At 41.2% G+C, this 15610-nt stretch overlaps 1 protein-coding gene across 1 annotated transcript; it reads left to right on the forward strand.

Annotated features, from left to right (window-relative positions):
• The first annotated feature begins 948 nt into the window (after positions 1–948).
• tmx2b (thioredoxin-related transmembrane protein 2b) lies at positions 949–13722 on the forward strand. The gene is made up of 8 exons (XM_084075562.1): positions 949–1263; positions 2571–2631; positions 3842–3955; positions 5106–5182; positions 8765–8871; positions 8983–9048; positions 9172–9301; positions 9967–13722. The coding sequence occupies exons 1-8, from the start codon at positions 1075–1077 to the stop codon at positions 10144–10146; spliced, it is 924 nt and encodes a 307-aa protein (XP_083931688.1). The 5' UTR covers positions 949–1074; the 3' UTR covers positions 10147–13722.
• The last annotated feature ends 1888 nt before the right edge of the window (positions 13723–15610 follow it).

A 15610-nucleotide genomic window follows, 5' to 3' on the forward strand; every position in this document is an offset into this window, starting at 1 on the left:
CAAAAACCCATAACATGTAATGCAGTTCACACAAATCCAGCATGTTTTAAATGCAGATTCAACAATTTGTAGATACATTTAACAACATGCCAACAACACTTAAAAATGCAAAAGATGCACAGTACACATTGATTGATTGATTGATTGATTGATTGATTGATTGATTGATTGATTGATTGATTGATTGATTGATTGATTGATTGAATACTTTATTTAGAAAGACATGGAAACAGTACATGGAACTGGAAGTACAATTCGCAATACAGGTCCTCTAAACTGGATCGCTCATAAAAGCACTTCCCCGTGCACTCAAATCATGATGAACACACACGCACGCGCGCACACGTATTTATTTGTTTATTTGTCCACAGAATCATTGTAAACTTGTAAGAGCTAAGGTGACACCAGACCAGTTCAAACTCTGCAGAACTCAATTATTAAAATTATATCTTCTAGAGACCATCATCATAATGGTTGTGCAGTAAAACGAAACTTGTAATCATATTCATGGCTGTTTCTTGTCAAAGTTACCGGTGTGTCAGTCTGAAGAACCCTGAAGAACGCCTCAATCTTTGATACTTGATGAGCGACTTCACAAGTAATTACGGTAAAAGAAGAAAAAAAAAGAAAAACAACACATGTTGGACCTGCCCTCTGTTGTACTGGAAGATCAACTCACTTTACACCTTGCACATCCGGTATAGAGCGGATACGGAAACAGCTGGTGTGCATGCAAGTGTGTGTAGTAAAAAACACCGGATACAGTAGGCTGGTTCTAAACCAGATATGAGCATGGAACAGTAAATAGAAACCAAACCTACCGACGCGAGGTTAGCCTTCGACCAATGAGCACCGACGAAGTCTCCCAAGCAGCCAATCAGCGCCGATCTTCAGCGTTTCGTCCTCAGTGACCTCCGCCACTTCCTTCCGGTGTATTAATTCCCTCAGTCACCGTAGAAAGCAGCACACACAACACAATAGGTACAAAGCCTTGAGGTTTAGCATTAGCGTTAGCACATCATATCATTCCAGGTTTGTTTTAATCCAATATTAGGAAGGTTTTGTTAGGAAGCCATGGCGCTGCTGACGCCTCTGTTGGCGTTCCTCTACCATTTGCCGCAGGTGTACAAGTGGCTGCTGAAGCCCTACTATGTGGCCTCTCTCTTCATGTCCGTCGCCTTCCTGGCCGTCCGCAAAACACCCGGCGTCTGTGACCGTCTGGACACCCAGCGGGAGGACGGCAACTCCTGCGACTTTGACTGGGTATGTGTGTGATCCAAATGATGGTAGCATTATTATAGCATCAATGGATGGATGGCAGACATGGCACCGCCACCCATCATAGCGATCTGTTATGATGCCATCACTGGACTGGTGGCGTCCATCATAGCAGACCTACAAGCTTACAACGCGTTTTAGGCTGGTAGATCTGCTGCCATGGTGATAGCAGGACAATGAAAGTGACGGGGTATGGTGGTGTGTGTTGTGCCAAGGTCAGAAGTGTCCCTCCATGTAATGCACAATGGGTCTCGGTGCCAAATATGTTGTGTCCCTGTCAGGAATGTGTTCAGTGCTGGTCAGTGAAGTTAACTAGCCTTGGATCAAGACTATCATATATGTATTTTATCGAGTCTGGCTTTTACTTTCGTATGATCATACTGTAGATATATGCAGATGTCAAAATCTATAAAATACATATATGATAGTCTTGATCCAAGGATAGAAGTTGACCATGGCTTAAACCAGGTAGATTAGATTTAACATGCTTATTATTTTAATACATTGTCTCGAAAACTTTAACAATCTGTTTATGCACTGTATTGAGAGGGGAACACATTATGATACCGGTCCAAAAATGACATGTCAGTCTACAGGCTGTAGACCCATATTATATCGGAGGGGGGGAACACATTCTGACAGGGATAGAAAATATGAGGGACCTAGGCCTGTATGCATTATAGTGGAGGAGGGGGAACACTTTCTGAGAGGGATACAACATGTAGCAGAACTATATGGACCCATTATGCATTATATTGGAGGGGAAACGCATTCTGATAGGCTACTGTAAAATGCCCGCTGTTAATGTAACTCTGAGCGTACAAATGGAACCAAATGGACCCGTAACACTTGAGAAGTTTACTGTGACTAACGTTCCAGTCCCATGAAGGTCGTGGTACTTTTCTTGTCACAAAGAAATGGAGGAGAGGACACATGGCTGGTGCATCTAATAGCAGCAGTGCATTGTAAGAAGTGGTTCTCAATCATTTTCATGTCAAGGGGCATGAAATGTCCCCACTTGAAAATATGTTGTGCCAGGGACCCCCCATAAAAGAAGATATTGTTTAGTTAGATCTGAATAACGGGGGTCCTTGAGGTTCCCTTTGAGTGCCACTGCTATAGTATCTGAAAGGAGAGGTGCTGTTTGCTGTTGACACCGCAAACAGCACCTGCGATGGGTTAACGTGTGTGAGGGTCTGAGGGGGAAGTGTGTGTGTGTGTGTGTGTGTGTGTGTGTGTATGTGTACACAGATGGAGAAACGCTGATAACAGTCTCTCCTATTGTCTTACAGAGAGAGGTGGAGATCCTGATGTTTCTGAGTGCCATTGTCATGATGAAGAACAGGAGAGCCAGTGAGTACATGATGTCACATTTCATTCCTACACGCCTACAGCTGTTCACCTAGCTTTAACTTCACTTCAGCTTCGCTTTATTTGGCAGGTGTAAAAGGGGGTGGGAGATTTTTTTGTTTGTTGTATAAGCTAAGCTCCCACTAATTGCAGTTACATAATAGACTCACAGGTCAGTCGCTTAAATGTTTCACTCAGCTAGAGAGACTGATGACAATCTCCAGCTTTTGTTGCTAAAACTGGGTGAAAACAAAGAGAAAAAAAAGACTGCATTGCAGAACCAATCCAAAGTCACGGGGACAGTGATGTGATTGGTTTCCAAAGCAGTGGGCATAGGTTTGTTAGAGGCTGTTCTCGACACTGTTCCAGCAACTACCTGTTTGATGTCTGCCAGACGTATCGGTAGGCAGAGATCGATGATCGTCTTTCAATGCGAGACTACATGAATAAGAAGAATAGAGGAGAAAAAATATCCAACATAAAAACAGATCAAATCTAAGCAAAAACAACAAAGTGTGTACTCAAATAAAAAAGGCAAAGTCACATAATTCTTGCTTCACTTGCTTAAAGTGTCCAACACACACTCTCTCTCACTTGCGGCTCTCTTGGGAACATCTCATGATGCACCTGCCTTCTTTTCAAGTTATTTAAAAAAGACATGCATTGGTTGTAAAACTTTGCACATGTGCAGGACTTAGGTTAACCAAAACATCCCAGCCAGGGTATCGGCACTCAACTTCGTTGGGAATTGCGTTTGGGAATTGCTAGGATGCGTCCTGACCCGACACCAGTGTCTAAATGTCTCAATGAAAGACCAACTCCAACCACTGCAAATGTACTAGTTATATTGTAATAACATACTCTACCATAAGTAAGCTCTGCCGAGCCATGTGGCCCTGCCCTATCTCCTGTTTCTGTGGTGTGAGGCAGCTTGATGCACAAGCACATGACACCAGTATGTCGCAGGGACTTAACCCCAATCCAAGCCCAATCCAACCCTTGATGCTGAGTGCCGAGCAGGGAGGGATTGGGTCCCATTTTTATAGTCTTTGGTATGACCCGGCCGGGTCCCAATCGTAGAGCGTACACTCTAACCACAAAGCCACTGAGTTGGTACCATACAGATTGGTTAGAATAACCTTTTATTCTTTCACATAAGTTCCGGATGGCAGCTTTAAAGCATGAAAGGTAATTGTGTGTTTGTGTGTGTCAGTCACGGTGGAGCAGCATGTGGGGAACATCATTCTGTTCAGTAAGGTGGCCAACGTCATCCTGTTCTTCAGACTGGACATCAGGATGGGTCTGCTCTACCTGACCCTCTGCTTAGGTCAGTACATCAACTGTATATCAATATAATACATATTGTTTGTGTTGTGTGTTTTGTAGCATGTACATGGTGTTGAATTAACTCTTGACAGTGTGCACGTGTACAGGAACTAATGTGTTAAAGGTGCTATGAAATAAAACGTGCTTTTTTAGAAAAAAAGTTAAAGCTATATATTCTGATAGTAATAATTGGAGACGCCCTAGTGTAGTGGTTAGAGCACACGCCTGTCGAGTGGATGGTTGTGGGTTCGAATCCTGCCTGGGGTTGACGTCAGCAAGGTCATGCGGTTGCAAAACCAAATTAAATGTCACCTGAGGAGACGTGACTGAAGCCTGTCCTGGACGGGAGTCTCCAGACATAAGAACGGGTGATGATTCTGATAGCAAAAATGTAGTGTGTAACAGGGATCTCTCCAGCTCTTTAGTAAACAGCAAATCCTTTTTAAGGTCAGGAAACCAGTTTTGTTTTATTTAATCAGGAGACGGATACCGGTTTTATTCAATCACGAGACAGAACCCCACAACGTTTTATTCTTCAGCTTCAGTTTTAATGTTCCAGGTCCAATTTTCTCTGCTCAATGTTTTGTTTCATCACTTCCAATTGCACTTGTTTATCCTGCATCCTTTATGAGTTCTCTCTCTTCTGATTGGATCAAAGCTTTATCCCGACCTGAAAATGTATTTTCTGTCTACAACTAAAGAGCTGGAGAGACAGGGAGACCCTTCTTACTGAACAAACACTCTATAGCAATGATTACTATCAGATTATAGAGCCATTTAACGCTTATTTTAACATTATCACTTACAACACCTTTAAACTCTGACAGCGTACGCGTGCACAATGTCCAGTGTGCCAGAGCCCACTACCAACTGATAAATTAACACTATGGCTTTTACTGTGTATCAGGATGTTTAGTATGCGGAATGTGTGTGTTGGCAGGAACTAATGTGTTAAATGAACACGATATTCCTGTTTTTTGTTTTCCTGTCCCATCTCATAACCCATGTTTGGGTCATCCTGACCCTGTCATTGTAGGCTATATAGCTTGTATTGCAGTGACTGTGATAAGGTGTAGGTCTCTCCTGCACACACAGGCCTCAGATATACTACTAATACTCCGCTTTTGAATGAATTGTTTGTGTTGTTGCAGTGTTTCTGATGGTGTGTAAGCCTCCTCTCTACATGGGACCAGAATACATCAAGTACTTCAGTGATAAAACCATTGATGTGAGTAGTAGGGATGTCCCGATCACGTTTTTTTGCTCCCGATCCGATCCCGATCTTTTGATTTTGAGTATTTGCCGATCCCGATCTTTCCCGATCCGATCTTTTCATTAAAAAATATATATATTATAATTTATGCATGTAGAATTTATTTTTATCATTTATTTTGTAGCAATAAAAGACAATATGTCTCAAAACACTGGCTGACAGTTGAATTATTGCCAACAAAATAAATGTTAATTAAAGAAATGAAGACAAATACTGAATCTCTGAACATTGGCTTGCAGTTAATCGCACATAGCCAAAATACAATAATAATATTAGACTTGTCATTCAGGATGGAAAATAAAGTTGTCATTTTGGGGAGAAGTCATTTAAGTTTAGCGTGAGGGAGAGGGTCTACTCTGATTACTACAGCAGGGGTCCCCAAGGTTTTTTAGGTCAAGGACCCCTTAGCTAAGGGAGAGATGAAGCAGGGACCCCCAATACATATTGTATAACATTTGTGTTGCAGATTAAACCTTTTCATAGATTTTATAGATAGCTCCATAGACTTGTTTAACAGCAGTGTCATCAGTGTATTTATCAGACATGTCAAACTCTCAGTACTTAGTCAAGTTGAGCCTAGGCTCTGTACTTGGTCTGCTCTTTTCCCCTCTACCTCTTCTTAAGTTCCCCTCAGAATATAGGGATATTAGGGTTCATGTGGTTAATGTAAATAAAATAAAAAGGTCCTATCACGCAAAGATTTGGAGACCCCCCTGTAGTAACTCTGAGAACCCCCTAGGGGTCCCCGACCCCCTGTTGAAGACCCCTGCTCTACAGGGAATTACTTGATATCTACACCAGGGGTCTTCAACAGGGGGTCTGGGGGGGTCCTCAGAGTTACTACAGGGGGTCCCCCAAATCTTTGTGTGATATGATTATTTGTTTTTACATTAACCACTTGAACCCTAGCATCGCTTTTCTGAGGAGAACTTTAGCCAAAAATAGCAGATCTACAAGCTCACAATGCTCGCTGCGAGGCATTGTGAGCTTGTAGATCTGCTATTTTTGGCAAAGAGTTATACAGTAGGTGTGTAGAGGGAAAAAAGAGCAGCAAAAGTTTATCTGAAACACAATTATATACAATATAGAGTAGGGGGTCCCTGCTTCATCTCTCTCTCAGCTAGGGGGTCCTTGGCCTGAAAACGTTGAAGACCCCTGATCTACACTACAGAAAACATTCAGTTGGACATTAAAAACACACACACACACACACACACACACACACACACACACACACACACACACACACACACACACACACACACACACACACACACACACACAGCTGACATTAATTAGTGATGTTGATTGCTATTTGGTCAAATGCGCATACAGCCTCAACGAGCCATCATTAACCAGCTACACAGCTGACTGGCAATAATATGCGCATTTGTGTTGAAAACGCATCGCATCTGATCACTCTTATCTAATCCAAGGAAGTTGGAGCAACTCTCTAAAATGGTGGATTTTAGTTTGGCTGGTCAATTTGAGATGACAACAGCAACAAAGGTTAGTACTAGTAGACTATTTGAGATGTAAGATGATCAGTTATTATTCCAGTGGTCTATCCAAGATGTTTTAAAACGTTGACGACCAGCGCTACTCCTCCTGTGTGCGTCTCCCTCTATGAACGCCACGGGGCGTGTGTGTGTGTGTGTGTGTGTGTGTGTGTGTGTGTGTGTGTGTGTGTGTGTGTGTGTGTGTGTGTGTGTGTGTGTGTGTGTGTGTGTGTGTGTGTGTGTGTGTGTGTGTGTGTGTGTGTGTGTGTGTGTGTGTGTGTGTGTGTGTGTGTGTGTGTGCGCGCGCGCGCGTGGTGAGGGGAGGGCTGGAGAGCTCAGCCTGCAGCTACAACACGTTTACAGACAGAGACGAGAGAGACTTCTCATTACGAGGTGTTTTACCGAGGGAGAACACTTCTCCATATGACGCTGTTAATGTAGCCCTGAAACATGACTGTCATTCCATGACAGTCATGGTGCCAGTTGCCCCTGGGTTTTCGCGGATTTCTTTTTGTTTAGATTGCCAACTCTCACATGTACATAAACGTTCAGATTTCAAATATAAAGTGCTTACCACAGAGCCACGGATGTTACCTCGCGATGCGGACCACATTAAGCACCCTTATCTCCCGTATTGTTCAATAAAAAGCATTTTAATCCGATCGCCGGCCATTTTCTCCAAATTTTCTCCGATACTTTCAACCATGCGACACCTAATGGTTGGGAGGTGTATTGCACTCTGATACATTAAAAAAAAAAAAAAACGGAAAAAAGGAAATGGCCGGCGACGGGCTTAAAATGCTTTTTATTGAACAATACGGGAGATACGGGTACTTAATGTGGTCCGCATCGCGAGGTAACATCCGTGGCTCTGTGGTAAGCACTTTATATTTGAAATCTGAACGTTTATGTACATGTGAGAGTTGGCAATCTAAACAAAAAGAAATCCGCGAAAACCCAGGGGCAACTGGCACCATGACGCTTGTGTATACAAGCGTCATGTGAACCATGGCTACTGTTAATGATGACTTTTAAGAACGTTAAATACAATAATAAAAATATTTTATTAATACAATATTTTTAAAAAATATGATTTTTTTTAAATTCATTTTTTATTCCCGATCCCCGATCTTTTTTTGCCGATTCCGATCTTTTGAAAATGACGTGATCGGCCCCGATCCCCGATCACGTGATCGGATCGGGACATCCCTAGTGAGTAGCTAGATGCGAAAACATGCACCCGATCCATCTCAGTGGCAAAAGCTCTGCACTGGTTGATGATGAGACGGTCTCTTCACAGCTATTGTTTATCCACGGGGAAAATACATATTCTATGGTCTTTTTTGTTGTTGTTTTTCATCACGTTCTCTTATCTTGCGTGGATATGCTTTTGTCCAACAGTGTTTATGTAGTTAACCCAAAACCGGGAAAGCTTCTGTGTCATTTTAGATTTTAGCTATATATATATAGAACATTGGTTGGCTATTCAAAAATGGCAAATATACAAGCTCAAATGAGCTTGTAGATCTGCTATTTTTGAAAAAAAGGGTCCCTGGAACAATATATTGAGATGGGGGTCGTGGACAAACACACGTAATTTTGGGGGTCCTTGAGAAACATACATTTTCAGAAAACTGTTTTAGAAGACATTTTTAGAATCGGCCTCAGGTCTGAATGGGTTAAAGCATGGGGGGCGCTCCAGGGTTGGGGTTTGGAGGGCGATCTTTGTCGCTGTGCAAGCGACCCATATGTGCTGGGGTGGTGCCTGTTGGAACGGGAGGAGTAGGACGGAGGTACCTACCTCCTCCCGATGGGGGCTCCTCACCAACAGGAGGGCCAGTAAGGTACAACAGCATTGACAAAACAGAAAAAGGTGTGGTGAAGGTAAAAATGTCATAATGACTAAATTGGGAGAAAAAAGGGGTAAAGATTGGAATATTTCCTACACTAAAAAAGAAAAAACGGAACATGTGGATGCATGATCCACGGTTTGCACTTAATAATGTTCTCATCTGTGTCTGTCTGTCTGTACATTCAGGACGAGTTGGAGAGAGACACTCGAGTGACGTGGATTGTGGAGTTCTTCGCGAACTGGTCTCCAGAGTGCCAGTCGTTTGCATCAGTCTATGCTGATCTCTCCCTAAAGTAAGAGCTGATTTTTCCCAATGCGATCCGCGTCTTGCCAAATCACTTTGGAAATGCCATGTTTTCTCATTTAGTCTAGGTCATCAATTCCATTTTGTTTAAACATTTCAGGTATAATTGTGCCGGTCTCAAGTTTGGAAAGGTGGACATTGGACGATATGGAGAGGTGTCCAAAAAGTAAGTATTTTCCTGTCTTTCAGTAAATGGATTAATGTTCATGTCATATAAACATGATCTCTTTCAAGCTCATCATTCCAGAGGAAAGACAGAATGTGTCTCTCTCTCTCTCTCTCTATCCAGGTACAAAGTGTCAGCCTCTCCTCTGTCCAAGCAGCTGCCTTCCTTGGTGCTTTTTCAGGGAGGGAATGAGGTGATGAGGCGCCCCCAGGTGGACAAGAAGGGAAGAGCAGTGTCCTGGAGCTTTACAGAGGTGTGTGTGGGGGGACATAGGTTCTCAAAATGTGTCCCCAAATTGATATAGCCACCAGACCACAGACTCCTATTTGAAAATATATGATCTGAAAAGATATGATCTGAATAGTCAATTTTGTACATGACTTCATGCAGTGACTTCCTGTTCTTCATCGATGTTCCGCAACGCAAGACGGCAGCTCAGAATTTTGGAACAACCAGAGAGCATCTTGGGGCTGTACGTGTCACAAAAACTGTTGCGTCGCCAGACTACTATTACACAATCATCGAATGCTAGACAGCGTCTCACTGATCACCAGGTCGGGGCCAAACAAACCGCTCATTAGATGCAATGTAAAAATGGTCACAGCACTCATGTGTAAAAATTCTCCGCCGCGCAGAGAACGGACGAAAATAGCAGACCTCCAAGCTCACAGCGGTCGTATCCACTGTGAGCTTGGAGAACAACAGGTTTGGGGATCTGTTGGGAATTGATTACATGAAACCGGCACTTGCGTGTGCAGTCTCAATGTTTGCAAACAAGAAATCCGTCTATAACGGAGGAAGCATTTGAAAATTGTGGGAGGCAACAGTCTAGCTCCAGAGACTACCCTTTTCATGACAGCATGAATGTGTTTCAGGTTGACATTTTCTATTTTAACAAACATACTCTCTTCCCAACAGGAGAACATCATCAGAGAGTTCAACCTCAACGAGCTCTACCAGAAATCCAAGAAGCTCAACAAGAGCAAGGGCGACAAGGCCATCCAATCGCAGTTCCCACCTGTCCTCGAGGAGGAGGAGCCAGAACAGGAAGGCGGGGACACCCAGGCGGAGGAGTTGGAAACAAAGAAGGACAAATAAGGATCTCTTTCGGAACGCCTCGGCCTCAGCTGTTTGGGATGAAATGTTTCATCCTAACCTCTACTCCTCGTTTTTTCTTTTGCTCTCATTTTTTTAAAGCGTCCATTTCTTCACTCCTCCCCAATGTTTCTACACCGACATGGGATTAATGTTTTCCAAGGAATGTTATTATTTTTGTTTTTTGTTTTGGCAGGGTGGACACCCCTCTGAAACAGATTACAGACTCTATAACACTAAAGCTCTCCATTTCAAATCATCCATGCACCCTGACTGTCCGGCAGTAGAGGAACCATAAGTGTGAACTTAATAACTTAAGCCCTATATAGGCTACTTCATTGTATGACAAATAGCAGATCTATAAGCTCACAACGCATCGCAGCTTGTTGTGTGCTTGTAGGTGCACTATTTTGTGAACTTGTTTTGAATCGTTTTTTTTACATTAGCTTATTGTCCCAAATATGGACGGCAAGTTGAAGCTGGTTTAAGTGGGATGTTCCATTTTGAAAGCGAAACAGTGAGCAAGTGTACTCTTAAAGGTCTATATACACCAGGGGCACAACGAATAAATGGTCCAAAAATCGCTGGCATAAACATATAGTTTGTCAAATTCATACAGGTTGATGCCTTAATTTGCGGTGAAAAATCGACCTAATTTTGAATCAAAACTGTGTCGCTTTCTATTTGCGTTCTGATTTACTCATGACACAAACCGTTTGAAAGAAATATACTTTCAGGCAAATTAAGCGCACGAATAAAGTCGCACGTGTAAAGTCCTTAAAGGTTATTATATGCTTTGATGGACAAATGTCAAACGATGCATTGCACCACGTGTCTCTCAACATTTCGTTTTGAGCATTCAGACTCCGAAAGGATCGCCACAAAATGTAAACAAGGAAGTGAATGTAGTCTCGTGCAACTCCGTGGTAACGGACCTTATTTCATCTTCCAAACAATCAAGAGTATGCAACATCTAAAGTAGGCATCTGCGACCATCTATTTTCCCTATGGAACGTGACACCCTCTGAGAAGGCCATCCTCACACATTTTGGTTGTTTTGATATCACTTTCGTCATGTGATGCGTTATTTGACACTTGTCGCGGCAAGCATTAATTGACCTTTAGATGGGAGATTGTGGAGCCTGTGTGTGTTTGGAGGATGTAATGGATCCAAACATTTAGATCAATTCCTGTGAATATGTTGTGTAGATGTGCTGTTTGTGTGGGTTCATGGCATGTTATTTCCATTTCTGAACCCATTAAAACCTGACTGAATACATCCTGATCTAGTGAAACCATGCGGAGTGATGAATAAGGGAACATGTTTTATGTTGTTTAGTTTTTTTAGACTTTTTCCTTCGCCTTTTTTAACATACTTAATCAAATTTGCTGAATCACATTTTTTTTTTAAAGATTTTAATATAAACTAATTTAAATCTAAAGTGTACATAAAAGTAGACGTTTGAGTGAGGTTTTTTTTTTATCACAAAACCTTGCAGTGTTACACTTTGAGGCTTGTCACATTTTGCGCTCAAACTTGTAAGTCAGAACAGTAATGCCTAATAATACTCCATAGTTGTGACATGTTACCTTGTAAATCATTTCATGTCGGCAAGCGACAACGGCATGCGATGGAGTGTAAATTACGTTTAAGGGGTGCCACAACAACAGGAGCCTGGTGGTGTTGTTAAAGGTCATTAACAGTGGAACTCTGTTTTTCAGGACATGGAACACAAATCTGTAGTCGTTGAGGATATGCTGCATAATGAGCATGCATAATAATTGTTTTGACATTCCTTTTATCTTTAGCTTCATTCATTATTTTGTTTCTTGTTTGTTTTCGTTTTCTTCTGTCTCAACAAGCAAATTGAATTTGTCTGTATTTAGCAAACAACGTCAACAGAATAGTTAGTTTGTACCGTCCATCATTTCAAACCTTTTGATTGTTGTTGTGCAGGGAAAGTTCAGCACCACTGTTAAGGGCCATTCACACACCAAGCACGATATAACTATAAATATACAGTTTTATCTTTACAAACTCAAGTGGATGGCAGAGTCTACAACACAACTATAATGACAATGGTGAACAATATAATTAGTGTTTGGTGTGGACAGCCCATTAGACTGTGCGTAGAGAATCCTGAGTGTGAATTTAACTCGGTGTGTACAAATGTAAAGGGTCCATTTTGGTTACAAAACACCTTTGGTTGGTTGTGTGTTAAATTAAGACCGAGGATTTTCTGTGTATCTTGCAGGCAATAATTTTCATCTTAACAGCTCAGGGGAAAATACTATTTACACTGCTATTCTCTCCATACTGCAACAGGCTGTGATCAGGCATGACACTCGTCTCCACGGTGAAAAAACTGTGTGCATTTAACTTTGAGAGTGTACCCTGCTGCGTTTTTAACCTGAACTGGAAAGCTAAGAAAATACCAAATCAACCTACGGTTTCAAGCCATTTTTAAGGGACCTGACAGAGTTCAAATAACTACAGATTTTACTGTGCAGTACTAATAAACATTTAAAAAGTAGTCTAAATTCTGGACAGGGCCTGAGTCCATGGATGAGTCCAGATGGTCCATATAGCATACTGTACCTACCCACCATTCCAAGTCAGATGCCAGTCCAAGAAATACTATTAAATATTATAAATGCATGCTCAGAAATATGGTCAAACGTTTTATGCTGCCTATACTGCTGCTACAGTATTTAGATTTTCTTTTGACATTGTTCATGCTACATGAACAAACATCCTACTGTAGGTTATTTGTTTTAGGTACGATCCATCCATTCCATGTTTTTTTTTCTATCTATTTTGGAGACTTTCATTATAGCATTAAAAACAAACAAAAAGTACATTACCAGTAATTCTTCTGCACTGGAATTGCTATTTTTTTTAATGATAAACCTCTAAAGCTGCATGGTGCAGGATCATGGGTTTTGTGGCCAGTTGGCCTGTGGCTACCATTTGTCTGACCACTTATTTGTACAATTATACCCATAACGCTGAGATTTGAGTCTGAAAGACGGAGCATTGTGGTTCCTTTTCAAGAATCATGGCCTTTGGGTTTTAAACTTTTGATTCATTCCCATTGTATTAGTTTTTCGGCATTTTGTGATGGAAAATGTACCGTTTCACACTAACGGTACCATCATCGCCTGTTCAGTTCTGCTGTTTGTCAACACTGTGAAGTGGTATCCCTGAAGGAGCGTTTTATTACTAACTGTGTGTACGTGTGTTTAACTGATTGACCCTTCACTTGTCATGTTGTGCTTTTGTTTTGTTGTCAGGCCATCAGTCTACTGTACATATTCTTCTGGCATCATTTTTCTTTGAGTTGCACTGAATTGAGCAGCACAGTGTGTGTATACAGTACACACAGTAAAGTCCTCAGGGTTCATTTACTGTAACTCTGAGATGGGTTCCATTTGTACATTCTCTTGAGTTACAAATGGATACATTGGCACTGAGGATTTTACTTGGTGCTCATGTAAAGGGGATGAACAAGCCTGCTGAAAATGAATGAAAGTCTGACCTGTTTTTGTTTTTATGCAATAAAACAATGTGCACATGAACTCTATCTCATTTGCTCTTATCAGTGCGTATTTGATATTAATATTGATTCAAATTCATTGTTACTAGACTAGTGTGACACCATAGTTCATCTGACTATCAGATGAAATGGATGAAAAATACTTTGATTTGTTTATTCAGGCACAGGTACCATCACATTATAGTGGGTTAGTTGACACCAGCATAATGCCAAACAGTAGGACTGCACGGTTATGGCTGAAATTATAATCCAGATTGTGATTAATATTGTAATCCTGACTATTATTAACCATACAAACACTGTTTTATACTTCATCATATGGCAGTGTCACATGAAAATAGCCGATCTAAAACATTCCCAAAATATGTAAGCCAGTTTGAAAGCGGTTATACAGTAATATTACTGATTCTTTTAAATATGATTTTGTCTTTGTTTCTCTGTGTATCATTGGTCAAATTGAAATCACAGGACATTATGGACATTGTTCTGTGAGCCTGATGGAAGGGGAAATGTGTGCAAAATGTTCTTGTTAAAAGAAATGAGCACTTAATGGTGAGGAGGCAAGGTCCAACAGTATCCAATCAAAGCCCTATTCATGTGGTATGGTGATGTTCTTATCTCAAAAGAGTTGACAAAAGACATCTGACCTGTTTCATTGAGTTTATTATCAATCCTCAAACACATACTTAAACACGCCCGCCCGCACGCACACACACACACACACACACACACACATACATACTTGTACGCGAATGAAGCTATACAGTACACCTCTTGTTTCTTCAATGGAAAACATAAATTTAACACATTGTCTTAATCAAACGTATCGACAATGTCGTGTTGCATGTCAAATACGCTGGACCCCAGCCTAAAATCTCTACCATCCATCCCTGTCACTCACTGTCCATCAAGAGTAGGCTAGTGTCCTGTAACTTTGTCTTTAAATATACCAACATAAAATAAAATTAAAATCAAACATTTTGAAATGAAACATGGACAAAAAGAGAGTTTCTTGTTCTGTAATCTGGTAGATTTAGCCAATGGAAAGTTGTATTTGCATGTTGTGGATCGATTGACTTGGCAGTCCAGGGAATGCCAAACTAATTTATTTTGTTTTTCAACTCATTTGATGTATAGTAGGACCAATGTATGCGACTGCAAAGACAGAATAGAAGTGGGGTGAGGCGGATATCCGCTGTAGTTTCTTTGCATTGTCTGTATGGCAGAAGCATTTGAAAAGTGTGTGAGCCAACAGTCTATTGTGCCTGGTGAAGGTCTCAGGAACTAAAATGTTGTTTCCTGTGAAACTTATTTTGCATTTGAAGACAGTGTGTGGGAGTCTGTCTTCTCCGAAGCATCATTCATACTGTGCAAAAGTCTCGCTCTTTCAAATATGTTTAGGGTAACATTTATGATGTCAAGTTTTTTTTATTAAAATTTGTATTTCCTTGAGGTGTGCTTAATTTATACCATGTAATTAAAACAGCCACTGGACACACAATTTGCTAAATAAGCCAAATAAAGTGCTCCTTCTGGTTTTCAAGTAGGACTGTTGGTGCTTGTGTCCTTTAAAGGGCAAAAGATGGGACACCCAAGTGTGCATGATTTGTAATGTCACCCTTTTGCTCATGTCTGATAAAGGCTAAAATAGCTGATCTACAAGCTCACAACGCATTGCGACAGGTTGTGAGCTTGCAGATTGGTTATTTTCAGAGCTGGAAACCGTCATAGGACGGAGTAAATATTAAGCATAAGCCTGTCAAAGTTATTGATTCATGATGACACATTTTACACGGCATCTTTTGTTTGCTTGGATCAGCGGTTTTCAAAGTGGGGTCCCCTGCCAAATGAGTAGTTTAATTCAATTATAATTCAATTCACTTGAAATTCACCATTATCACCATTATGAA

This window comes from Gymnoscopelus microlampas, assembly GCF_963454915.1.
Source record: "Gymnoscopelus microlampas genome assembly, chromosome: 2".
Taxonomy (NCBI): domain Eukaryota; kingdom Metazoa; phylum Chordata; class Actinopteri; order Myctophiformes; family Myctophidae; genus Gymnoscopelus; species Gymnoscopelus microlampas.